We start from the raw sequence: 25,777 nt of genomic DNA on the forward strand, positions 1-25,777 counted from the left end.
CGCCATGGAGCTTGATCTCTGTGCCGTTGGCTGCTTCCAGTCGAGGCGCGTCGGGCGGCTGCACAGTGGTGCCGTCGGCCACGACTCGTGGTGGGACGACACTCACCTGTGCGCCGGTGTCGACGAGGAACCGCCAGTTCCGGGCAAGGTCGGTGACGTAGAAGAGGGGCGCCAGTGTCGGCCGGCCCGTCTCCGCTGGCGCTAGCGCGGACAGGCGGGCTAGTTTCCCGACCAGGAGCACGGCGGTCTGCAGCGGTGGGCCTCCGCGCCGTACTTCTGGTGGTACCAGCAGTACCCTTCATCAGGTGTCACCGATGCCGGTTGAGAACTGCCAGACGAGGCAGGTGCGGGTCGGCGCGGACGGGAGCGGGAGCGGCCACGCCGAGGAGCGTCGGCACCGCCCCGCTGGAACACGGCCTCGATGCGTGCTACCGCAGCGGTGAGGGCGGTGACGGCAGCGGCCATGCCGGAGTTACCGCACCCGCAGGCGGCGGGCGGTCCGGTGGCGGCCACCGCGCTGGCCGGCGGGGCGAGCGTGACCCCAGGGCCGGCCGGCGGGCCACAGGCGGCAGCGACGCCGGCCGTCGGCGTGCAAACAGCAGTCACGGCGGCACCGCCAGAGGCCTCCTGGAATCGGTCGGCCGCGCTGGCCAGGTCGTCAATACCAGTGTCCTCCGGCAGCAGCGCGAGGGCGGCGCGGGTCGTCGGCGGCAGGCGCTGCAGGAACAGCGTCCTGAGAAGGCCGAGGTCGTGGCCCGCGCTGCCCAGCATGTGCTGCATGCTGCGCAACAGCTGCGTGGGCCTCCTGTCGCCCAGCTGGTGGTCGCGGAGGAGTGCCTCGAGGCGTGAGGCGCGCGACTGGGCCAGGCGCGTGCTCAGGGCCCCTTTTAGTTCCGAGAACGAGCCGGTCTCGGCTGTTATCACGTCTCGAACTTGTGAAGCGACATGCACAGGCAGGTTGGCCACCAGCAGCCGGAACTTGTCGTGGTCATCCGTGATGCCGGCGACGGCGAAGGCACACTCGACCTGCACCAGCCAGAGCTCGGCTTCTTCAGGTGCGTAGGCCGGCAGCCGGAACGACGCGAATGGCCGCGTCGGCGCGTCCTGGGCGGCACTCTCCGGCTCGATGGGTGACGGCATAGTCACTATATACAGCAAACACTAACACTAGAGGCACACTGAAAGACTGTCGGTAATCACTAGGCGCTCGCCGCGCTCACTGTGCTGGCGCTCGCTGCGCTGCACTACGTTGGCGCTCGCTGCGCTGCACTGCGTTGGCGCTCGCTGCGCTGCACTGCGTTGGCGCTCGCTGCGCTGCACTGCGTTGGCGCTCGTTGCGCTGAGGCTAGGCCACGTCACCAGCGCACTATTCACTGTTCGCGGCAGCGGAAGCCGGGTGAAGATTACCCATTCTTGCCGAGGCGATGGGGAGGCCAGGTCAAAGATGACCTCTTCTTGCCGAGGCGGAGACGATGACTTCTTGAGCTACCGATCACGTCGGGGTCACCATTTGTGGCTGGTGCCGTGGCGAGTCGTGCTCTAAGCCGGATGAAGCCGTTCCAGTGTTTGGGATTCGCAACTTGGGATTCCACACAACGACGGGCTGGGAAGTTCCCTGATGTGGAGCCGTCTCCCCCAAACACTTAGATCGGCCAAGGATAGCGATGTATTTGAATCAGCATGAGCAAGCTATGTAGTGAACACAACGATGAAACCATAGTTCGTTTTGGCAAAGTTAAGGACAGTACAAAGCAGTGAGAAAACGTATATCAGAGCGAGAGATACTTTCTAGAAGAGTGCGTGAATGCCCACACGACGATGAACATTATGATACATACACAAGAACATACATTTCTAAAACATTAATAAATCGGACATAGAAGATGAACAAGTGGAGCAGAGCCATCTGGCGGATATCGCTGAACCTGCGCCTCGCGTCAGCTGCGACAGCAGCGCCACGTTGAGGTCGACGGTGGCGCCGCCCCGCGTCGGAGCGCTCGCCAGTCGCCAGCGGCGGTAGTGCCGCGCCGCGTCGGAGAACGTGCGGCGGTGCACTACAAGCTTATCCTTTCCTAATAACGAGTTTCGTATGGAGTAAGTGCAACATGTGTCCAATCGTCCTGCACCGTTTCACCCCAGGTGGCTGCTATGCAACGTGAGTATTGGCAACAGCAGTCTGGAACCTTGGGATCTTCAAACATAAACTCATTTTTGTGAAGTCGGATATGCTGTACCACGCCTAGCAGTAGACTATAATAAAGTACATACATGCAAATGCCAAATGAAGGCAGAAATTCCACCAAGTCACCGACCGTATTACACACGCCTGAAGGTAGACTGTACCGCACTACATGCGCCTAAATACCTACGGACTGTGCCGCTGCCGCATAACACACGCCTGAATGCATGGGCGTAGGAACCTCACGAAAAGTGTGTGTGTGTGTGTGTGTGTGTGTGTGGGAGGGGGGGGGGGCAGTGAAACTTCAATGACACTTTGTGGGAGGCCCGACACCTCTATGAAGAAATTCTTTGCAGCTCTGTGCTCATCTTACTTTGCTGAACCATTTTCTGCTCTTAGTGTCGTATTGAAATTGAAAATAAATATCTTGCTTAAAATAATGACTGAAAAGTGGAGGGGGCCATGCCCCCCGGCCCCCAGTTCCCACGCCTATGCCTGAATGTATAGACTGCATCGCACCTGAGGTATATAGGTATGCCTGAAGGTAGGCTGTACCGCACTACACGCGTCTGAAGGTAGACTGTACCGCATTGCATACGCCTGAATATAGACTGTGCCGCACAACACACGCCTGAAGGTGGACTGTTTTGACTTTTGATACACGCACTACATCACTGATTAAACGCTCAAACTATCTCTCTTTCTCTCTCTCTCTCTCTCTCTCTCTCTCTCTCTCTCTCTCTCTCTCTCTCTCTCTCTCTCTCTCTCTCTCTCTCTCTCTCTCTCTCTCTCTCTCTCTCTCTCTCTCCCCCCTCTCTCTCTCTCGACCTGATTCATCCAAGAAGTTACAAGGAATCAAATGTCACCTAGCCAGCAATCAGCCAGCTCGCGCCTGTGAGCGACCAAAGCGACATCGGACATCCGACCGGCGACCAACAATAACATTCCATTGGCCACCCCTTCCTGCTGACACCCATTCTCCGTGCGTGACTCACGGGGGACAGGGAGGGGGTGAGGCGTGCCAGCGACCGTCTGCTGCTGTGGCGGTGCCAGTGGCAGTGTCGGAGGCTCTGGCAGCCTGCCCTCCTCAACGGCACTTCCTGTGTGACCCGTGCAGGTCAGCGACCACGGTGACAGACACAGTCAGCCAAATGCTTGGGTAAAAGACACGATAGACAAAGACATGCTGTATAAGAGACCCAAGGCAACACATTCATTGGAATGCATTTATATTCGACATCATTCAATCGATGCATTTTTGTCTTGCTATCGTAGAACGGAAAACAACACAACACACCAGGGTTGTGCTTGACTCATGAGTCGAGTCAGAAATTTGACTCAACTCTGACTCAAATGAGTCAGGGTTGAGTCGAGTCGGATAAAATGTTGAGCTGTTGAGTTGAGTCAGAGTTGAGTCGGACAAAAATATTAAGGTGTTGAGTTGAGTCAGAGTTGAGTCAGTAAAATAACTTTTGACATTGAGTTGAGTCAAAAACATTTAGGAACATGAGTCAGCTGACTCACCTTTCTAGAAACATAAATATATAGGCTTTTCATTCTCCCCTCGTTTAACAGCTTAGGCCTGGCCTTGCTGCCGAATTTTTTTCACCCCCCCTCCCGCTCAACAGCTTTTTTATATGAGTCAATTTTGAGTCAACACACTTGACTCAACAAAAAATTTGAGTCAAGTTTGAGTCAACTCATATTTTCATTGAGCCGCTTGAGTCATGAGTCGAGTCAAGGGGAAAAAATCAGCTCCTTGTTTGAGTCAGAGTTGAGTCAGGGCTTTCTGAAGTTGAATGCTGAGTCGAGTCGGCAAATTTTTTTGAGTCGAGCACAACCCTGCAACACACGCTCCTCAGCCCCCTGTTGTTAGGCAAACTGAGGCCTACTTCACGATACCCCTTCCGGTTATGTGTTTCCTTATTACTGCACGATACCCCTTCTGGTTATGTGTTTCCTTATCATCCAACATACCACCTTCAATCATGTGCGACCTAAAATACATTTTTGAGCAGATGCATGACAAGGTTTAGGAAGATAATTGGTGCTGAAATGTGATGTAAATTCAGAAGAGTAGAAGAGAAAATAATAAAAAGTAGCGCACTATTCACAGACACCAAAATGTACCTGGAACAAGTCGTGCACCCAAATGACCTTGCAGAGGTGCATTCCAAACCGCAGGTTTCGTCATGAAAATGTGACCTAATTGCATGGCTCGCAAGGCAGCAGCCAGGCGACCCAAGATCGGGAATAAAAAGGGCTACAATTACCGATGTAATCCAAAGCTGGCTGGCGACACATAACATCAGACGGCATAGTAAATAGCATAGGTACACATGCAAACAAGCATACACATATTTGAACAATGCGCATAAAGAGGCATCAGAGAGAAGTCACTATGAAATATGCAATGCATATGCATATGTATGTAAAGGCAGTCAAATAAAACTTCCGACTTTCAAATGCAAAACAGTCCACACACAAGGTCCAGGCCTGAGCAAGAGCAAATCAATAGGTCAGCATAATTCGTATAAAGGACGAGAGGCTCATTTCCCGGTCCAGACCAGGTCCAAATCGGTTAGATGGGAGATCTAGATCAGTTGGAGGTAGGACAAGGACATGTCATCACTCATCACTCAAGTCAAAAGCAGGTGGCAGGGTGAGGGCATTTACAGCACATTGCCGCATGGAAAGGACCCCCGAGCACGATAAACCTATCCCTTCCTTCAGGACTGAGACGATTCTACCTGCTCCCGAGAGTGAGGAAGTAAGGACAGAAGGTTTATCCCGTACGTATGACACTAGGCATTATCACAGCATTTCTACAGACACAAAACATACAAGACACACACTGAGGCTTGCACCCACTTCATCATTTTGCGCGACACCGTTCCACGATATGTACTGCTAAGAACACTCGATAAATGATAGCATATCTATTACAACACATCTCAGAATGCTTGAGATGTCGCACATGTCGAAGGAGGATGCTTCTATTTCCGCGTACAGTCATTTCTGTCACCTCAGGCGCCTTCTGACTCATTTTACTCTGGTTTCTGAGCATTGCGAATTACCCAATCAGGATGTCAAGAGGGCTGCCATGCGATCGCGTGCTGAAAGCAATAACGTTTAGAAACAGAAACATGACATCATCTAGCGGAAGATAGAATCCCCCTGTTTAGTTCTCATAAAACTGATGAGCAGCTCTGCCAACCTTGAACGTCAATAATGAGGTACTTAGTCATCCTTCGACATCGATGGGCGATTCAGACAGCTAAGCGACTGGGTTAACCCTGATTTGAGTGCTGACCGATAGATGGCAGGGCTGGTGACCACCGTAGAGGCCGCTATCCGGCCATCTTCCCAGAGGTTCGCTGTAGGTTTTAGCAGCAGCAGCGCCTGGTGTAGGCCCTAATATACCGAGAAAATTGTTTACCATACGTTTATTCTGTTCATTACAACCACAACTCTGCCCCGCACACCGACGACAAACCGCCCTGTTCGACACGGTGGTACCTCTTAGCGCAGCCTTACAACACGAATCGACTCAATGAGCCGACAAGCAGTCCACCTACATCTGCAGCAGTGTGCACATTGAAAATGAAGTTTCAAATTCGAAGGGATATTCAAGCAGTTGACCATAAATCTTGCAAGTTCAGAGCTACATATTTCCAAATTACAGATCTTAGCAGAGGCACCGAGGGCCGGGGCAATTCAATCGTGTGGGGCAGACTGCAGTTCCCCCACCATCATCCGTACCATCGTCAAACACAGCTTTCCGAGTTGACAGCGAAAATACCACACACCCCACCTTAGTCCGCACACACCATTTAGCGTACGAGACAGCCAGGTCACTTCTAACACTCGGCTCAGCAGAAGGGGTTCCTCACGACCCCACCACACACATACACGGCACGGTGCACTGAGGGTAGTTCTGCCGGTCCGAGCTTCTCACTACATAGAGAAGCACTGTACACCGTCCATCAGCGTACCGCCGGTTACTGTACGAACACCGTGAGTGTACACGTACCTGCCGTGGTGTGGTACTCGGAAACAGCCAGGTCTGTCCTCGTACCTCAACAGACGCATATTTTCGTCTGGACAGCGATCAGCAGGCTGCGCTCTACCGTCCAGCCCAACTGTCTTTCCCAGACGCCCAGTCCCCCAGTCTGTATCACATTCCGGCACTATGATCTGACTCCGAAGATCAGCCGGGAACGCCTCACGACTTCCACAATTTACTGGTGCCGGCCTTGGCCGCTCGCGTCTTCGCCTTCTTGCTTCGGTCGGAGGTAGACACGGTCTCCTTTGAGTCGGAGGACATTGGATCGTCCTGATCTTTGGCACTGAGGCTCTCGCGAATTGTCTGTACCTGAAACGCACGGAGAGTCAGTCGTCAGAGGAGCGAACTCACAGTGGCGTTGTATGTACATGACGGTCCCGTCCTGTAACACAATCTGTGTGGTTTGGTGAGAGACATATCATAATGGGCTGCGGGGACAGACAGGCCATCGCTCTTCTGGGTCCAACACTACCAAATGTCATCGATAGGCTAGAAAGCGGACCGAGTGAGGACCACTGATGCAATATGAGAGCTAATGCATGCTTCAGAAGCATGTATGCTATTCCACCCTTGAAGCTGCTAGGAATCGCTTAATTGATGTGAATATTCTTTCGTCAGAACATTCAGGACTGGTCCACTTCGCATACTCGTAATTGCCGAATCATAATTCATAACGTCCTCCATGGGATGGCGCACTGGGAGGCCCAATGACTCCCGAACAAAGAATCTGATCAGGGTACACGTGATGCAACTGAAGAGGTTGAATGCAAATTAGTTAGGGAGCGCGTTCCTAAAATAAGACACATCTGATTACTGCAAAAATGTGGAGCATCCTGATCTGCGAATGTGACACCATAATTTATGCTCGGTGTTAGCTGTCATCGTCCTAGCTAGACGAGCCAACAAGGAACTCCAGCGTTCCCTCCACGGAACTGCGGGTTTCCAGATCGTCACACAAGGGTCACGTTCGCAGGACACTGGAGGGGGAGGAGAAGGTCATCCAGCTGATCCCGCGTGCCATGTCCGGCCTCCCGACTATGATAGATGGCTTCATAAGGCCCCTCCCTCCCCTTCTGCGGCGATGACAAGGACTGAGCTACGTCATAACTGCGGGGACAGCGTGGCGCAACAAAGACTCGTGTGTCAAATGTGACTGGCAGGCAGCTCGAGCCTCGATTTCAAGTAATGGGCATTACCTATCACAAGGCACCGCTAAAATGAGGAGGAACAGTCAACGCCCATGAATTAGTTAGACACCGCTGAATGCTGATAGACCAGGATCTATCCTTTACAAGAAATTTTCACCAACGCGGGAGATGTGAACCCCCTACTCTGATTTCTGAAACGGCCTGTCACAGCCACCAACGCTCCACGTATTTATCTAGCTCCAAGCCTACCACACGCACGCAAACCCCAGTTCTCCTCACCTTGGCCTCAATGGCGGCGCGGTGTCGGGCGCGCGCCTCCCGCTCGCCGTTGGCCGTCTGCACCTGTCTGTCTATACACTGCATCACCGTGTCGCAGGTCTGACACCAGGCCTGCAGGGTGGCTATGACCCGCGGTACGGCCTCTGGCCGCACGTCTCGTCCGGCGGCGTACTCGACCTGCAGCTGGCCGCCCAGCTGGTCCAGCTTGCCGCGGATCACGTCTGTGGGGGAGAGGGAGAGAGGGTCAGTGGTGGGTCAGAGGAGGGCAGGTCAATAAGAAGGGGACGTCACAAGGTATGCTGGTTAGGACAGGAGACAGACCTGAGGGTAACTCAAAGGACTGACAAAGAGAAGGTGGCACTGGCAGGTCAGGGGAATAAATCGGATAGAATATCACATTCATGCAAACGGTATCAGGATACAACATAGTCCTAATATAAAAGGACTTACTTCGGGTGGCGCATTTGAACGACTTCTTGCAGAGAAGCACACGAATAGCACAACAAAATCTTGATGTTCTGCGATTAGCGCTCGAGTGTAGCATCAATGCACGAGGACAGCGGATTCACTATGCGCAGTGTTGCACCACAGTTACATCAGAGGCGCCTCATCCAGCCCGCCCTCCGAGCGCGACTCACCTGAGTATATGGCGGTTATGATGACATCTTCCAGTTCCCTTGTGTTGTCCAGGTCCAGCTCCTTCATTAGATCAGCGTAAGGGATGCGCTGAAATCGGACACCATACATCAGTTAACGGTAGGCATCGCTACACAATACACATGTCACATAATATATTGATGAACATAAAACGCAACATTTCGGAATGACGGAATGAAAACTATGCAGACAAATTTACTACGCACAGCAATCAACAGCATATAAAACCAGATAGAAACGTCAAAGGCTGAGTGCAGAAAGCAACGAGGAATAACTTATCATTTAATACACAGTAAATACAGTAAATCACTTTAAAGTGAAAAAACATCGTGTCTATCCAACAAAATAGGCAAACGTTAATTGCGCGATCTATCGTTAGATCCAACTACCTTGGTCTGCGTGGACATGGTGACAATGGTGAGGTGTCGCAGCTTCAGTCGCTGCATGTCGCTGAGCTGCGGCAGCTCCTGGCGCCGGCGCAGGTAGTCCTGATAGACGCCGCAGGCGAACAGCTGCAGCAACTGGTACAGGGAGCCGTACTCGGCGTGGGACTCCAGCTGGGGGCAGGGTGTGAGTGGAGCTATTATAAATTGGAAATGGTAGAATGGCACATGACGTACCTTGTACAATAGATGCTAATTGCATGCTTGATTGGCTTATTGTGACTTATATGAATAATTAAACTATGTAAGTTAGAAAATCACTTATGTACGGTAAAATTAATTTGTCAAAAATCATAATTCATCCAGAGTATGTCATCTCATCAGGAAAGTCATCTGCTAGAAGCAACAGCACACATAAAAGAATCATCATGATCCATGCATCCAAGTGTGTCATGTGTATGCTGTAATACTAACATCTTTGATGTGTGGCATATCCAGAAGCTCGGCGAACACGTAGACCCCCGGCGCGTCCAGAGCCTGTCGGACCAGCTCGGCGGCGGCCGCCCCGCGAGCCGACTTGGCCAGCAGCACAAACTGCTCCAGAGGCTGAGAGGGTGATGTGACCTCTGCCATGGCTGTCACTGGAAGAGCTGTGAGGAGGAAAAGACAGGGGTCATTAGCGATCACACAGGGATGAGAAGTACTGATACTAGTACCCTTCGGCAGGGGTGGGCAACTTTTTGGAATCCGCGCGGGATAAAATGGCCGAAGCGATCGGCGGCCCGAACGAATTATTTCATGAAGTCAGAATTTAGCACATACCTACAAGAAGTTAGATTTATCATACATTATAATTTATCGTAAGCGTGCCCATTAAAACCAGAGACAGCCCGTCCCACCGAGCTAACTTCAGCTGGCTGCGGCTGCAATTTTTGGGCTCTCACCACTGGGAGTCCAATGCTATACCAACTGAGCTTCAGGACACTTCAGGCTAAAGAAAAGAACCATAGAGACAAAAGTCAATGCAATACGATCTGGGTCTAACATATACCTGCTGAACATTGGGCTTTCTGGAAGTCCAGGGGAAGGAACTTCATGCAGTAAATTTACACAAAATGATGAAAGAGGAGGTCAGGAAATTTTTAGGTGATGACATTAGCTTAGGTCATACAAAGACTTCCTAATTTTTTTTTCATATATTACTTCAACTCCTGATAAGTACTGTCCTTCTGTCAAACTGGCTGAATCATTAAAAAAATTGAACTTCTATCTACATAAACAATGAAGAATTCCACTAAGGTATTCAATGCTCTATCAAGCTACGCTATGAGTATGACCCTTGACTAGTGTGCTTTTTAGGACCATAAAGTCTGAGTGACCCAAAAAAGTTGATGTGCTTTTGCAGTAAAACAAGTGAGGTAGGATTTGGCCATCTGTGCCAACTGTTTCCTCCAAAGTCAAAGTCAAAGTCATTTATTAGAATTCTTCCACGGGGTGGGTATTAAGAATCCGGTCAGGAATGTGACATGGTGACATAAGAGCTAAATGAGACCCAGTTAAAAATATATGATACTGATACAATGGCAAAAGCTACGTTAAAACACATCGACGATTACATTAAAACACTCGCGAACGCATCATCCGCATGTAGGAAGTTGACATCAGCAGGTTGACATTCTAAAATCAGGTGCCTGTGGCGGTGTCCTTCGCATTCCACGATGCTGCCGCTCTATATGCAAACTCCCGCTGAGTTCTTGCGAGCCGCCACTTCGGGAGCTGCAACTTCCCGGCTGCTACCGCGCGAGTGTCACGTGACGACACTTCGGCCCGGCGGGTGAACATGGCCGACATCGCTGGGGGACATTGGTCATTATACAGGGCTCTCTGGACGTGAACATGATCATGGCGGCGCAGCATCACATTCACCCTCTCCCAACCAAGCGACTCCAACGCCGGCGATATATGCTCGGACCGTTGCGTCCCGGTCACAAGTCTGGCGGCGAAGTTCATCGTCTTTTGGACGCGCTGCATTTGACACTTGGCGGCTCCTCCCCAGACGGACAGGCAATACTGAATGTGTGGGAACACGTGGGCTTGGACTAGGAGTTTAAGGACGTCAGGTGTGAGGTGGTGCCGGATTTTGTGGAGGGATGCGAGGATGGAGTTGCAGCGACGCACAACCATGGTTATGTGGGGATCCCACGTCAGGTGTCGGTCGAGCAGCACACCCAAAATTTTGACGGTCTGACTTGGCCGAATGTCGTTACCGGAGAGTGAGACGTAGAATGACTCGGTCTTTTTTAGAGTTTGCTGGGTTCCGATGAGAGTGATAAAGGTTTTGTTTTGGTTCATTTTTAGACTGTTGGCCTGGAACCACAGCTGGAGATCGAAGATTGACTGCTCGACACGACATCTGAGCTGAGAGAGGTCTGGGGTTGTTGGAAGTGAGTGGTCGAGGAGTTGGGTGTCGTCTCCAGGGCATGCTGCAGAGCCAATAGCCATAGGCAGGTAGCTACATCATAATCTAGTTGGCAAACTCTGAGCCTAAGTCTTAAAAACCAGACCAGACTGCATAATAATGTGATCTAGACAAGATCCAGCTGTGCAGAGGCACTCCACCAGTGCACAGTGAGGTGTGTATTTACTACAGTGGCCGGTGTGTAACCAAAATTTCATGGAGCAGTGTGGGCCCTAAAATGGTAGGCATGGTAATGGCTAAACTGCTCACTGCTATGCCGATGCATTGTTGTCCAAGAAAATGATTGGGACTTGGGAGACACAATAGGAAAACTGACCTTTCTTTGCAGTTATTACCTACATGAAAAGTGCAGACATCTAAATTCTGTAGTAACAATTAAGGCCAGTTTGTTTTTATGAGAGTTGGTGCAGCTTTGGGGCCTTAGTAATATCTGGATTGTGTAAGCTGACTGGCCGGCTGGGGACCTGCGACTATCTACTAATATTTACATATATGCAAGGTAGCAGATGGACATAAACACGTTAAGTGGCACCAACAGAGAAATTAATATAGATATTCAGTCTTTTACATTGATATATTGCATTGATATATAACAACCTCTGCTAGCGTCATCATACAGCGCTAGCTGGCAAATAATCCAGTTGATACCAAGGCCCCAGATTCGTCACCCTAGCTGGTGCAGCTCTTCAAATGGATTCATGATCGCCACACTTCGTAGTCACCTGTCGGGCTTGGGTAACGGTAGCGCAGGCGTCACCGCTGGGGGCTTGAGCAAACTCAGTCTGTGTCTACATTGACATGGACCATATCATGAGAATTAATTATTTGATAAATATCCAACAAATTAAGACCAAAACTAAAAACCATACATTCATACAACACTACAACAAAATATTGAAAATAAACAGCAACTGTTGCCTTGCCCTTAACTTGTGTCTCGGCGCTCACGGTCTCCTTACCCTTGCTTTACTAGAATATTGTGAAATCAGAATAAATGGCAAAAATAATCAAATCTCGAGCAAACTATTCAATGAGCACGGTCGTCAAGTTAGATGTAAGTGAATCCTAATCTATAATCTAAGATTCGGAATCAGGTGAGCCCCTACGATTTGGACCAAACTTGGTCAGTGGATAGTACGTAACGTCCTGATTACGATGCACCCAAAATCTAAGCTCGGCCCGCCATATTTACGAAGTGACGGATGTTTGAATTTCAAGGTCATTCGGGAGAGCCCCTGCGATTTCCGTCAAAATTTGTGTACGGACACTCTAGATGCTCCTCATTACGAATATCACAAAATTTAAGCTCGGCCCGCTATATTTACGAAGTTACGGAGGTTTGAATTTCAAGGTCATTTGGGTGAGCCCCTGCGATTTCCGTCAAAATTGGTATACGGACATATTACATCCTCCTCATTACAAATATCATAAAAGCTAAGCTCGGCCCGCCATATTTTTCAAGTTACGTAGTCACAAAGTTACGGAACTTCAAGGTCATTCGGAGAGCCCCTCCGATTTTCGTCAAAATTTGTATGCGGACACATTACATGCTCCTCATTACGAATATCGTAAAAGCTAAGCTCGGCCCGCACTATTTCAAAAGTTACTGACGTTTGAAACTCACTGAAATTCAAAAATCTCTAACTTTTAAAATAGTGCGGGCCGAGCTTAGCTTTTACGATATTCGTAATGAGGAGCATGTAATGTGTCCGCATACAAATTTTGACGAAAATCGGAGGGGCTCTCCGAATGACCTTGAAGTTCCGTAACTTTGTGACTACGTAACTTGAAAAATATGGCGGGCCGAGCTTAGCTTTTATGATATTTGTAATGAGGAGGATGTAATATGTCCGTATACCAATTTTGACGGAAATCGCAGGGGCTCACCCAAATGACCTTGAAATTCAAACCTCCGTAACTTCGTAAATATGGCGGGCCGAGCTTAAATTTTGTGATATTCGTAATGAGGAGCATCTAGAGTGTCCGTACACAAATTTTGACGGAAATCGCAGGGGCTCTCCCGAATGACCTTGAAATTCAAACATCCGTCACTTCGTAAATATGGCGGGCCGAGCTTAGATTTTGGGTGCATCGTAATCAGGACGTTACGTACTATCCACTGACCAAGTTTGGTCCAAATCGTAGGGGCTCACCTGATTCCGAATCTTAGATTATAGATTAGGATTCACTTACATCTAACTTGACGACCGTTCAATGAGCCGCATACAGCAAAATACAGCAAATACATCGCGCTAATCGCTATGCACTACTACACAGAGCAACCTGAACCGTACGCAAATCGTATTCTTTTTCGCACATCAAAACGAAGGTGAGCCAATCGGTGATAAAAATTAAAAAGTCGGACAATTTAAAAAACAAAACAAGTTTCAAAAATGTAAAGAAAAATGAAAAAAATAATAACCGACATTGAGACAAGCCTTGGAAAATGCCGTATTATTACACATAAAATCATTTTTGGTATCAAGCTGCTATTGACAGCACATAAAGAATACAAAGCAACTCTTCACGCAAGGCGGCATTTAAGGCGCGATATAAGGCTGAAGTAGTGTTCGACAGCAGCATTATCAAAAAGCGTCCACAGTCAGAAACGCAAATTGCCAGGCAACTACTTATTTACTTGCAAGTTGCCTGGCGATAAGCTTGATTGATGACAAACTTCTCTCACTGTGAACACTAGACGATGATTTTTAGAATTGTGTCGGCTACTGAAAACTCCAAAGGCCGACGAGTTTTTGAGGGCCTTGAGTTTTTGGTTCTTTGAGTATTTGAAGTTCTGAAGAGATATTTATGAAGTTTGGGTCCTTATCTTTCTTTCCGTAATTTTCGAGTGAGTGACATTTGATATTGATTGACCCTCTACTTTTATTTGTCACTGAATTTGCGGTGGCAATGGCTCCACGCCCGGAGAAGGTTGGTACGGAAACCGGCATTACATACGGCATTCCTGGCTGTAATAACATGTTTTTTTTTGCTATTGTCATTGTTGCTCTTATTTCAGATGCTTATCATATACATTAGCTGCCTTATTGAGTTGAATTTTATTTTCCAGCTGGGAGTGCATTGACGTGCATTACTGCATTGCACAATTTAAAGCTATTCTAGTCTCTGGGTGGTAGGTACTTTAAGTACCTACCACCCTAAGTCTAAGTACCGTACTTACACTTACCTGAAGGCCTGGATACACTATGCGTTTTCTGCATGCGTTTTTTGCGAGTAGGTTGAGGTTAAGGTTTAATCGGATGGGCTGTTGTAGACTAGGTGTCTATTTGGTGCCCACGTCAGGTATAACATAGGCATACTGGACTGATTGAATCATTTTATTCAAATCACTTTATTATTGAGTTTGCATGAATTGCGTAATGTTGTTCTAGAAAAAAACGACAACATTTTTGTTATATGTTTTTCATATAAATTTTAATACCTGATACCTGATATTTGGGGATCATTGAAGGCACTAGGATTGCCCGGTGGATCCGTCGTAAAGAGCTCGGGTAGCGTCAACAGTCTTCACTATTGTGGAACGACGAAGGCATAGTTCGTCCAGTGCTTGTCCAGCCGGTTCTTGAAAACATTGGTCGATGGCGAGCAGACGATTTCCTCTGGTAGAGCGTTCCAGTCCGACACAACCCGGGTGGCGAAGTGGTTGCGCCGGACGCGGCTGACCGCTGGCTTCTTGGCGACCTTCAGTCGGTGGCCGCGGGTGCGTGTACTTGGGGCGGGCGAGAAGAAGTCGTCCTTGTCCAGGCCGGAGCGTCCGTGCATGATGTTGAACATCGTGATCATATCTCCGCGTCGACGGCGGTACTGGAGGGAGGGAAGTTTAAGACTCTTCAGTCGTTCTTCGTAAGGCAGATGCCGAAGTCCAGGGACAAGGCGCGTAGCCCGTCGCTGAACCCGCTCCACCAGCCTCACGTCGGTCGTGTTGAACGGGCCCCATACTTGATTGCAGTACTCTAGGTGCGGGCGAACCATTGTCTTATACAGCAGAGGAAGTGTCTTGGAATCGATGTGGACGAAGCTGTGCTTGATCAGGCCGAGGGTTCTGTTGGCCTTGCCAATGGCGGTCGCCGCCTGCTCCCTGAATTTAAGCAGTCTGTCCATCTGGACCCCCAAGTCTCTTTCCGTGTCAACAGTCTTCAATGCAGCACCTTCGATCGTGTACTTCGCCCGCACGTTTTGGCTGCCCAGGTGAAGCACTGTGCACTTGGATGGGTTGAACGGCAGCTTCCACTTCCGAGACCAGGCCGCCAGGGCGTCCAAATCCTGCTGGAGCCTTCTGCGGCCGATCTCGGTGCCCGCTCCGACGTACACCTTCGTGTCATCAGCGAAGAGCTTGCATGCGCTCTCTACGCAGCCAGGTAGGTCGTTGACAAAAGCGATGAAGAGCACTGGTCCCAAAACTGTGCCCTGCGGGATACCGCTGCCGACTGCGACCCAGTCCGAGAAGCTGCCGTTGACAGTGACCCTTTGCTTTCTCTCTGTCAGGAAAGAGCGAAGCCACTCGAGGAGGCGTCCCCTAACGCCCATGTCGTGGAGCTTCTGGAGAAGACGCAGGTGAGGCACCGAATCGAAGGCGCGTCGGAAGTCCAAGTAGGCGACGTCAACCGGCTCGCCCTCCTCCATCAGCCAAGTCCACTCCTCGAGTGTGCTGAGAAGCTGCGTTGCGCAGGAGCGCCCCGGGCGGAACCCGTGCTGGCATTCAGTTAGCTGGCCTGTCACTGTCATGTGCTCGAACAGGGCGTCACGCACGAGCGACTCCAACACTTTCGCCGTCACGGACGTCAGGCTGACGGGACGGTAATTGGAAGGATCGCTACGAGGTCCCTTTTTATAAATGGGGACAACTTGACCTAGCTTCCAATCTCTTGGGACTCTTCCGTCTGCCAAGGAGTGGTTGAAGAGGTCTGTCAAGGGACCACACAGGGGGGCAGCCAGCTCGCGCAACACCCTAGGATGGACTGCGTCAGGGCCTGGTGATGCTGCCGGGCGTAGGTCGCGGAGTTTACCCTCCACTTGCCCCGGCGTCACCCGCAGCTCCTCCAACGTTGGGCCTCCATACTGGGGATTCATTGCTGGAACGTCAGCCGGGTCTTCATCCCAGCAGTACACACTGCTGTAAGCTTCCGCCAGAGCCCTAGCTTTAGCTGCGTCCGTGCACGCCATATCCCCATTCTCAGTGACGAGGTCGTCCACTCTTGTTCTGGTGGTCAGGCGGGAGTGCACATAACGCCAAAATGCCTTCGGGTTTTCCGGCAGGTTCTCCACCAGTTGCCGCTCAAAATTCCTGCGGAGACGTCTAACCAGTCCCTTCAACTGGTTCCTGGTTCGAGAGAATCGGCAGTAGTCCAGGGTATCTTGGGTTAGTAGGTATCTCTTCCACATTCTCTTCTTACGGTTCTGCAGCGTCAGGGCCTCGCGCGTCATGTACAGGTTTCGCTTCCTGCCACCTGGGTGCTGCCTAGGGATGCCGCGCTCGCAGATGCCGTCCAGGACTTCTTGAAACGCTCGGTAGTGTTGGTCAACGGTGCAGCCATCAGAGACAGGCCAGGTCGCCTCTCGCGCCATTTGGACCATCGCCCCATAGTCGCCGCGGTGGAGTGCCGGTTTCAGTGTTGTCACTTGCTCGACTTCAGCGTAACACCGCAGGGTGAACGTCAGGACGACGTGGTCGCTACTGCCGAGTGGCGGATGGCTGCGGAGGTCGAGGACCATGCCTTCCTCGTTGGTCAGCACGAGGTCCAGGACGTGCGGCGTCTGTCCGGGGCGGTATCTCGTTGGGGACAGCACGTGTTGAGTGAGGTAGTGGTCCCTAAAGAGTTCTAGAAGCTCGTGCGACCAATGCCCAGTTGGTGCCCTTGAAACCTCAGCCGCCCAGTCGATGTCGGGAGCGTTGAAGTCGCCGGTAATCAGCAGGTGTGTAGGTCGTGAGGCGGCGACGAGATCCAACAGATGGCTCAGCTGGCTGGTTGATTCCAGTGGGCTGGATGGGCTCCTATATATGCACCCAATCAACAGCACCCAATCAATTTAAATTAATATAAAAGTTCTATTAAGTTTTAAATAAATAACTGAAGGGTTGTTGTCAATAGTTAAAACGCTATTCTTTAGAATTGTGTTTTTCTATTGAAAAACAAATCTGAGTTCCCTGACAGTTTGGCAAAAGTATTACAGAAGTTATATTAGTAGTAACTTTTTTAAACGATATTATGCAAATCATGCAAACTCGCAAAAAACACACGCAGAAATCTACCAAGCTAAACCAACAGTCAGGAGTGGAGAAATATGCTGAGTTGGGGTTGTACAGGCGCAGCAAATCCGCCGCTGCCCTAGCAGTGACCTTGACCTCTGCCGTCTGGTGCGGCTCCAAAGCCAAGCCGGCGCAGCCGCGTGGAATAGGGAAGACTCGTGCTACCCCAACTCCGCACAATTGTCCACCCTTGCCAACAGGCAACAGCTCATTCTAGGCACAGCTGGGCAGATACCAAACTGGAAAAATATAGGATATTCCGTTTGCTGAATATGTGTGGCATAGTGGTGGGATTGCGACAAAAATTTTGGCACGCGTCTTTGACAGAGACACATGTCACATTCCCTTTTTGTGGGTTTGCTAATAATCCCCCGTTTTTTTCTTCTGTCAGATGGACGTGGACAGTGGCAAGGGTGACGGCCTGAAGCCGTACTACATTGCCAAGATCGAGGAGCTGCTACTGGTGGTGGCCGAGAAGAGCCAGGACCTGCGCCGTCTGCAGGCGCAGAGGAACGAGCTCAATGCCAAAGGTCAGTCGGTGGGAACACTTGTGAGCATCTGGGTGTGTTTGGCTAACAGAGGAGTGAGCTCAATACCAAAGGTCAGTTAGCGAGATCCAGTCATGCCAGTAGTTCCCTGGCTCTAGCTCACAGCTTGCACCTGGATGGTGGAGAGGATTGTACTGGCTCGAGTGACGTTCCAAGTTAACCCGCGCCCTGGTGGGGTCTGTTTATAACGCGACCTGGTGGGGGGGGGGGGGGGCTATTTTTCCCCCCCTCGTATCTCCGAAAGTACTGGACGGATCCGAAAAATTCAAACGGCGTTCGAAAGGCCTGTCAAATTTGTCGAGGGAAACCAAATTTTATTGACCTCGGGGTCACCGATGACGTCACAGGTCAGGTCAAAGATGAAATGTTTCACCGTTCACGGGTCTTCTAGGGAATGCGCTATAACACCGAGGAAAACGCATTTTGTCGGGAATCAGCGATAGGGCGTCAGTTGCCTAGTAGATATGTTGCTGTTAGAGGTCACTGGTCATACCAGGTCAGGTCACAGGTCAGGTCACCAAAGGTCACCAAGGGTCACCACATGAACCCAACTTTACTAAGGTTATGCGATGCATGTTTTATGGCCAGTTTTTCATTTCCAACTCAATGGTGTTGGTTATAAGACCATCAGGTACGGTTTAGGTCACTTTCTGGTGGAGGTCAGGTCAAGGTCAGGTCAAAAAAGGTCAAATTTCAAAGTTGATATTTTTGCATAAAATGGGTATTGATTCGATGCAGCTCGTCACGGGGAGTCTAATGGTGGTCTTTGTTTTGCGCTACGAGGTCTAGAATTGCTGAAAATTGAGTTTGAAAATTTGACGTCATCAATTTTGAACAGTTTTTTCGCTATAACTTGGCCAAAAAAAGAGGTATCGATCTCAAATTTGGTATGTAGATAGAAGGCGGTAAGGACTATCACATATATTCCGGTTTTTTCGAAATTCAAAAAACTTTTTGTATTTTTTGGCTATTATATTCAAAAAATCTATTTTTTGATTTTTGGGGGTCAAAATCCAAAAATTTCAAAAATCCAAGATAGCAGTTTTGTAGCCCTGTCCATTCTACAGCTTTTATGTCTGTATCATTTTTCTGTATTTGCAAAGCTATAGGCCTGACAGCTCTTCCCGCGAAACCCTTTTTTGGGTCGAAAACGGCAGAACATGACGTCACTCTGACGTCATTTCCGGCCAACCTATCATAGCCTTTGGAAAATTTTTGGTCACAATGTGTAAAATTGATGTCCGGGAGGGTACTGAAAGTTTGGTGACGATCGGCGCAGTGGTTCTGGAGATATATCGAAAAGTCTGGAGGGGGGGCAAAAAATAGCCCCCCCCAACAGGTCGCGGGTTAATTGTTTGGCACTTTTACACCAATCGAGACAATATTTTGCTTGTACTTATCGTAGTGAATGTGTGAAATGGATGAGCTGAAAATCAAATGGTGTGAGCAGATATTGGATTGGATGAATCACTATTGGATAGCTTAAGAACAGAACGTGACCAAATATAGCTGACCCCAGTGATACTGACAGCATCTTACCTGGTAATTTTATGAGCATAAGTATGTTGTCACATTTATGTGTATTTACATTGCCAGAGCTGACACAAAATGCAACTATTTTTGTAACTTTTTGCAAGGTCACTGGGCATAGGCATTGGTCGGATATTCATCCTGTCGACTGTCGTATAAGAGTGACCGCTCACCTTTTCCCCTCCCATTCCAGTCCGTCTGCTGCGGGAGGAGCTGCAGCTGCTGCAGGAGCAGGGCAGCTATGTGGGCGAGGTCGTCAAGCCCATGGACAAGAAGAAGGTGCTGGTGAAGGTGCACCCCGAGGGCAAGTTCGTCGTGGACATCGATAAGAACATCGACATCAACGATGTGACGCCCAACTGCCGGGTGGCCCTGCGGAACGACAGCTACACACTGCACAAGATCCTTCCGAACAAGGTCAGATGTAGCTCGAATCATAGGCGGCGGAACGGGGAGGGCACCGGGGTAGACCGTGCCCCCCTTTGATTTTGGCATTTTAACATTAGCCCTATGGGTTTTGCATGGAAAGAATGGGACCAAAATTCGGCAGTGCCCCCCGCCCCTTTAATTAATTGGTGTGTTCCGCCGCTACTGGCTCGAATAGGCGACGCCATCTGCTCAGGGCGTTCGTCATAGCGTGAGGATAGTTGGCTTTAAGTCTATCAGTTGGGAACCTGCGATGTTGTACATATTGTCCGTAAATCTGATATACGTCACGTACTTTTTGAGAGGTATGGTATCGCACGTAACGTTCGTAACATTTTCGTGGCGTTCATAGCAATAGAATGACCTCGTGGATGATAAATCGAATGATGTTTCGGTCTTCGGACTGCCTATTCTATCCGAGGCATCCGTTTTTTTTCTTGTCAGCCGTGCCCAATGCTCGTCCCCTCCCTGGCATTTTCTATCATGTGCCCTGACCTTCTAGCACTGTCCTTCCCTGCTGTGCAATGCCCTGACCTGCACTCGCCTGACCTGACCCTACGAACTCGCTGGTTTCCATCAGGTGGACCCTCTTGTCTCGCTGATGATGGTCGAGAAAGTTCCGGACAGCACCTACGAAATGGTCGGCGGTCTCGACAAACAGATCAAAGAGATCAAAGAGGTGATCGAGCTGCCCGTCAAGCACCCGGAGCTGTTTGAGGCGCTCGGCATCGCTCAGCCGAAGGGAGTGCTCCTCTATGGGCCGCCCGGCACAGGTGCGTACGGTGGCGCCACGGGCGGGGAGTGGTGGCGACCACTGGTGGCGGCCGGCGGGCGGCGCTGTGATTGACTGCTGGACCTTAATTCGGCGCTAATTGTCAACTCACTGTTCTGCTCTTTGCGCCAGTTTAAGGTCGGCGAAGAAGGATAGGGTTAGTGGACATGTCCACGAGACTGTATTTCCACACAATCCACATGCAATGTTGCTACTGCTACTGATTAAAAAAATCAACTAAAATTATAGCTATTAATTCTAACGTTGTTTTACTATCTTGGAACAGTTTAACACCACATTATTGAACCCCATTCATTTATAAGCGCAACATATTTAAAGGTAGTGTGCCAGCTTTCTTGGACCGTATGGAGTTAATGGCCCAGATAAGGAGAACCGGATTTTTAGAACTTATCCATACCTTCAAAACTCATGGAAACGTCTTAAATTCTTCAAATTTTGAGTACCCCAGTGCGAAATTCGCCCCGACGGGTTGTCGGTCGTACCCCAACCACATTTCACACCACTATGAACAATAAATGCACACACTGAAATCGCTATTACCGATATGCTCATCCAATCAAGTTTCGATAAACCCGTTCATCATCATCTCCTGCGGTTTCGAACACGCCTGTTAGGTGGCTTCTGATGCTCGTCGAGGTCGGAATTTCCAAATACGCGTGGTGCGTCGGGCCGCGCGCTCTGACTTCGGCCAAGAAAAATGCGTCAGCTGATCATTGTCATTTCTGCCATAGAGATCTTATATACAAGTTATAGCAAGTTATAGCGAAAAAACTGTTCAAAATTAATGACGTCAATTTTTTTAACTCAATTTTTAGCGATTCTACACGACGTTGCGCCAGTGGCGGATCCAAGGGGGGGGGGGTCACATGGGTCATGGCCCCCCCTTGAGGCCCGGGGGCCCAAAGACCTGTCAGGGACACCACCGGCCTATCAGGGGTATCACAGTCCTGACAGGGGCACCACAGGCCTAGCAGGGACACCACGGGCCTGGTGCCCCTGGGCCCTGACAGGACTGTAACGCCCCTGACAAGCCTGAAGTGTCCCCGGCAGGCACGTGGTGCCCCTGACAGGCCTGAGGCGCCCCTGCAAGGCCGGTGGTGCCCCTGGCAGGCCTGTGGTGTCCATGGCAGGCCTGTGGTGCCCTTGCTAGGCCTCTGGTGCCCCTGACAGGCTTGTAATGCCCCTGGAAGGACTGTGGTGCCCCTGGGCCCTGACAAGCCTGAGGTGCCCCTGACAGGCCAGTGGTGCCCTTGCTAGGCCTGTGGTGCCCCTGGCAGGCCTATGGTGCCCCTGACAGGCTTGCGGTGCCCTTGGAAGGACTGTGGTGTCCCTGGGCCCTGACAAGCCTGAGGTGCCCCTGACAGGCCCGTGGTGCCCTTGTTAGGCCTGTGGTGCCCCTGGCAGACCTCTGGTGCCCTTGCTAGGCCGCTGGTGCCCCTGGCAGGCCTCTGGTGCCCTTGCTAGGCCGCTGGTACTCCTGCGCCCGGAGAGGACTGGTGCCCCTGAAAAGTCTGAAGTGCCCCTCGGCAGGCCCGTGGTGCCCCTGACAGACCCAAGGTGCCCCTGCGAGGCTGGTGGTGCCCCTGGCAGGTCTGTGGTGCCCCTGGCAGGTCTGTGGCGCCCCTGGCAGACCTGTGTTGACTGGTGCCCCTGCTAAGTCGCTGGTGCCCCTCACAGACCTGTGGTGCCCCTGGGCCTTGACAAGCCTGAGATGCCTGGCTATGACAGGCTCGTGGTGCCCCTGATAGACCAGTGGTGCCCTTGCTAGGCCTGTAGTGCCCCTGGCAGGCCTCTGGTGCCCCTGCTACCCCTGCGCCCGGAGAGGACTATGGTGCCTCTGAAAAGCCTGAAGTGCCTCTCGACAGGCCCGTGGTGCCCCTGGGCCCTGACAGGCCCAAGTTACCCCTGCGAGGTCGGTGGTGCTCCTGGCAGGCCTCTGGTGCCCCTGGCAGGTCTGTGGTCCCCCTGGCAGGCCTGTGTTGACTGGTGCCCCTGCTAGGCCGCTGGTGCCCCTCACAGGCCTGCGGTGTCCCTGGAAGGACTTTGGTGCCCCTGACAAGCCTGAAGTGTCAAGGACAGACCCTTTAGACGCCAGGGTCAAGTTCGTCGGACTGACAACGATTTGCTTACCTGATAACGTTCCTGGTAAGTACTCACTACTCAGCGTCCACAACATATATACACATAGCACATTCATATATACTTGCTTACAATTGGTAAATGAGGTTGTGGCTAAAGAGTTAAAGGTAGTGTGCCAGCTTTCCTGGACCATATGGAGTTAATGACCCGGGTAAGGAGAACCGGATTTTTAGAACTTATCCATACCTTCAAAACTCATGGAAACGTCTTAAATTCTTCAAATTTTGAGTACCCCAGTGCGAAATTCGCCCCGACGGGTTGTCGGTCGTACCCCAACCACATTTCACACCACTATGAACAATAAATGCACATACTAAAATCGCTATTACCGATAGGCTCATCCAATCAAGTTTCGATAAACCCGTTCATCATCATCTCCTGCGGTTTCGAACACGCCTGTTAGGTGGCTTCTGATGCTCGTCGAGGTCGGAATTTCCAAATACGCGTGGTGCGTCGGGCCGCGCGCTCTGACTTCGGCCAAGAAAAATGCGTCAGCTGATCATTGTCATTTCTGCCACTTGCGTGTGGTGAAATGGGGTCATAACTTATAAGACGGCTTTTTCATATCAATTATTTTACATAAAATCATATTTCAAACCATAAATAATGTTCGACAGCCAAATAAAAGAAACAATACCAATACGGGCTTACAGTTTAAGGCTCGACATTGTGTTGTCTACGATTAGACAGCTGATCACTCATTCCCGTACATCGTATGGTCGTAACACTATAATGACCTTTGCTTATTGTCACAAGTGCGCCGCATTCGCGATTGTTGCCCGACGCCTGTTTGCAGGTGAGCCCACTACAGTTGTTATACATATCTAAAAACCGAAAAACTTTTAGGCGAAAAAGGCACTATTCCAGGCCCATTTTTGATTTTTTTTTTGCGATATTAGGTAAAAACAGAAGCTTCTTATCCTAGGAAAAATAAAATGGAAAATCTTTCAAAGGTGGCACACTACCTTTAAGTAGACCAGTGTTAAATCTGGCGACTGTGCTTACATATATGTTGTATCGGTGTCTCGTCTGGCCCTTGACTGACACTCTCGCGTGGCATGTATGACGCAGGGAAGACGCTGCTGGCGCGCGCCGTTGCGCACCACACTGACTGCACCTTTATCCGCGTCTCCGGCTCCGAGCTGGTGCAGAAGTTTATCGGCGAGGGCTCGCGCATGGTGCGAGAGCTGTTTGTCATGGCCAGGTGAGGACGCGTGGTCGGTATTCACGGGGTCCTTTGGAGAGCAGGACATATCCCACACTGGGTCCAGCGTGGTAGGATCTGTCTTTCCAGGTCCAGCTAGATAGGACGTGCCCTACTGGGTCTGCAGGGTGTAACCTCGTGCCATATCGAATCTGCGTAGGATGAGGACAAGATCTGCCCGTTCCTGAGTTCCGCGTACCATGCTTTTTCTGTAGCACCTAAAGTTTCTTTAATTCCTGCTGCATACTCTGCGGTGACCATTTTTCTTACACTTGACGGTCTCCTGATACACTTCGCACACTTGGACTGAAACTCAAGTAATTTTTGTTTTTCATTCTCGACTCTTTTAATACGATATCGTCGCACGGGTGCAAGTCTATAAGACGTTTGCACACAATACAATCCCTTCCATAAAACACAACGCATTGTGCCTCTACTTGGTACCGAGAAGGGCATCAGATGTCTGAGTGCTCCTCTTGATATATTGGATCAGTCGTTGGAGCTCCCGCTGAGGACTGAACGGTTCTCGGATTACCCCGACGAGAACTCTGCACTGTCGCTGGGCGCGCTGGGTAGGGACTAGAGCAGCCACCAAGTACCTCTGGTAGCACCTGAGCCCCGCAAACCACCAGGTGCTCCCGGTAGGGCGCTGTATTTCCCGCAACTGTAGACTGGTGCTCAACAGATGCCATAATAAGCGTCGCCGTTTGAAGTGGCGGCATATTGAATGTGTTTACTCCCAGCTGCTCCGTTTCAGCCCGTGATACACTGAGCTAAAGCCTGAAGGCAGGACCGTGTTGGGAGTCCTGATTGTCGGAGGAAAGGCCTCCATCGATTTTGCTCGCATCAATATAAGTTTGGCTAGATGTAATATTCGTAAACCTCGTTGCTTTTTAGGTAGTTTTTCACTTTGTGTTTACCCTCACTTCTAATGGAATTGGATGTTGCATGAAATTTAATTCATTTCAGCAAAACTACGGCAGGCATAAAACGCAACCACACACCGTGCTTCGGTTTGGAATATCCTTTGAGTCGAGGCTTCGTTTTCCCTGTGGGAAACCAACAATGGTTTTCATCGTGTTAAAGTGCTTTACGGTCGCCGGTTGGCTATTTGGATGCAGATCAAATATGCTAATGTCGCTATGAATAATGTAGAGCGGGCAGAGGTCGGGTTGCTGCCTCCATTACTGTCGTGCTCTCACCTACAAACAGGGTTGGATTGGCAAGTCGGCTCTCCCGTCGCCGGCCTCTGGGGTGGAACGCCGTGCGACGGGCTGACGCCGGCGGTCGGCGCTGGCGGGCCGGGGGACTCAGTGGGGGCTGCCGATCGGCGACTCACTCACTCACTCACTCACTCACTCACTCACTCACTCACTCACTCACTCACTCACTCACTCACTCATTTGCTTGTTCCTTGTAAGCAGTCCTTGCTTATTCCTTGTGGTTTGCCCCTCCATGATAGTTCACTCAAATCCGTCCTTCAATATTCTCAAGAAGATTATCATTAAACTTCTTTTCTCTCTCCCTCACTCATCCTCTCTTCACCCAATGCCTCTCGCCGGTCGCTTTTTCTCCCCCCGTACTCCCAGCGTCTCACCCCTCTGACCCCCAACCCCGTCTCCACCCCCACCCTCACTGTATGCCAGTACGACCGGCGGCGGTCCGGAGTCACCCCCGG

General features: G+C 50.5%; 3 protein-coding genes across 6 annotated transcripts in view; 1 reads left to right on the forward strand and 2 right to left on the reverse strand.

Moving 5' to 3' along the window:
• Positions 1-219: 219 nt before the first annotated feature.
• Positions 220-1,140, reverse strand: LOC122372640. Its single transcript, XM_043350107.1, has one exon. The coding sequence runs from the start codon at positions 1,138-1,140 to the stop codon at positions 220-222; it is 921 nt and encodes a 306-aa protein (XP_043206042.1).
• Positions 1,141-5,610: 4,470 nt separating this feature from the next.
• Positions 5,611-12,291, reverse strand: LOC122372638 (COP9 signalosome complex subunit 7a-like). Of its 3 annotated transcripts, none has more exons than XM_043350104.1 (6): positions 12,151-12,291; positions 9,187-9,362; positions 8,719-8,886; positions 8,311-8,398; positions 7,673-7,893; positions 5,611-6,554 (listed from the first exon to the last, which is right to left on the reverse strand). In XM_043350104.1, exons 2-6 carry the CDS (start codon positions 9,343-9,345, stop codon positions 6,405-6,407), a joined length of 786 nt encoding a protein of 261 aa, XP_043206039.1. In that variant the 5' UTR covers positions 9,346-9,362; positions 12,151-12,291; the 3' UTR covers positions 5,611-6,404. The 3 variants fall into 3 exon arrangements, with proteins under 3 accessions (XP_043206039.1, XP_043206041.1, XP_043206040.1); XM_043350106.1 differs by having other exon boundaries at positions 12,121-12,277; XM_043350105.1 differs by having other exon boundaries at positions 11,914-12,277.
• Positions 12,292-13,803: 1,512 nt separating this feature from the next.
• The window catches only part of LOC122372637 (26S proteasome regulatory subunit 8), a 34,533-nt gene continuing 22,559 nt past the window's right edge, over positions 13,804-25,777 (forward strand). Inside the window, exons 1-5 of one of the 2 annotated variants that reach the window (XM_043350101.1) lie at positions 13,804-14,122; positions 17,851-17,989; positions 19,731-19,954; positions 20,544-20,736; positions 23,967-24,099. In XM_043350101.1, coding sequence (XP_043206036.1) covers positions 14,102-14,122; positions 17,851-17,989; positions 19,731-19,954; positions 20,544-20,736; positions 23,967-24,099 — 710 coding nt within the window. In that variant the 5' untranslated portion in view covers positions 13,804-14,101. Of the gene's footprint in view, positions 14,127-17,850; positions 17,990-19,730; positions 19,955-20,543; positions 20,737-23,966; positions 24,100-25,777 lie in introns of both variants that reach the window. The other variant, XM_043350102.1, reaches the window with a different exon arrangement.

Source organism: Amphibalanus amphitrite, unplaced genomic scaffold (assembly GCF_019059575.1).
Source record: "Amphibalanus amphitrite isolate SeventyFive unplaced genomic scaffold, NRLGWU_Aamphi_draft 001380F_arrow, whole genome shotgun sequence".
Lineage (NCBI taxonomy): Eukaryota > Metazoa > Arthropoda > Thecostraca > Balanomorpha > Balanidae > Amphibalanus > Amphibalanus amphitrite.

Coding starts and splice junctions, on each gene's coding strand:
- LOC122372640 (XM_043350107.1), bottom strand. CDS start 1,140: ATGCCGTCACCCATCGAGCCGGAGAGTGCCGCCCAGGACGCGCCGACG.
- LOC122372638 (XM_043350104.1), bottom strand. CDS start 9,345: ATGGCAGAGGTCACATCACCCTCTCAGCCTCTGGAGCAGTTTGTGCTG. Junction 8,399..8,718: donor CCATGTCCACGCAGACCAAG/GTAGTTGGATCT, acceptor GTCCGATTTCAG/CGCATCCCTTACGCTGATCT. Junction 6,555..7,672: donor GCGCCGCCATTGAGGCCAAG/GTGAGGAGAACT, acceptor CGTGCGTTTCAG/GTACAGACAATTCGCGAGAG.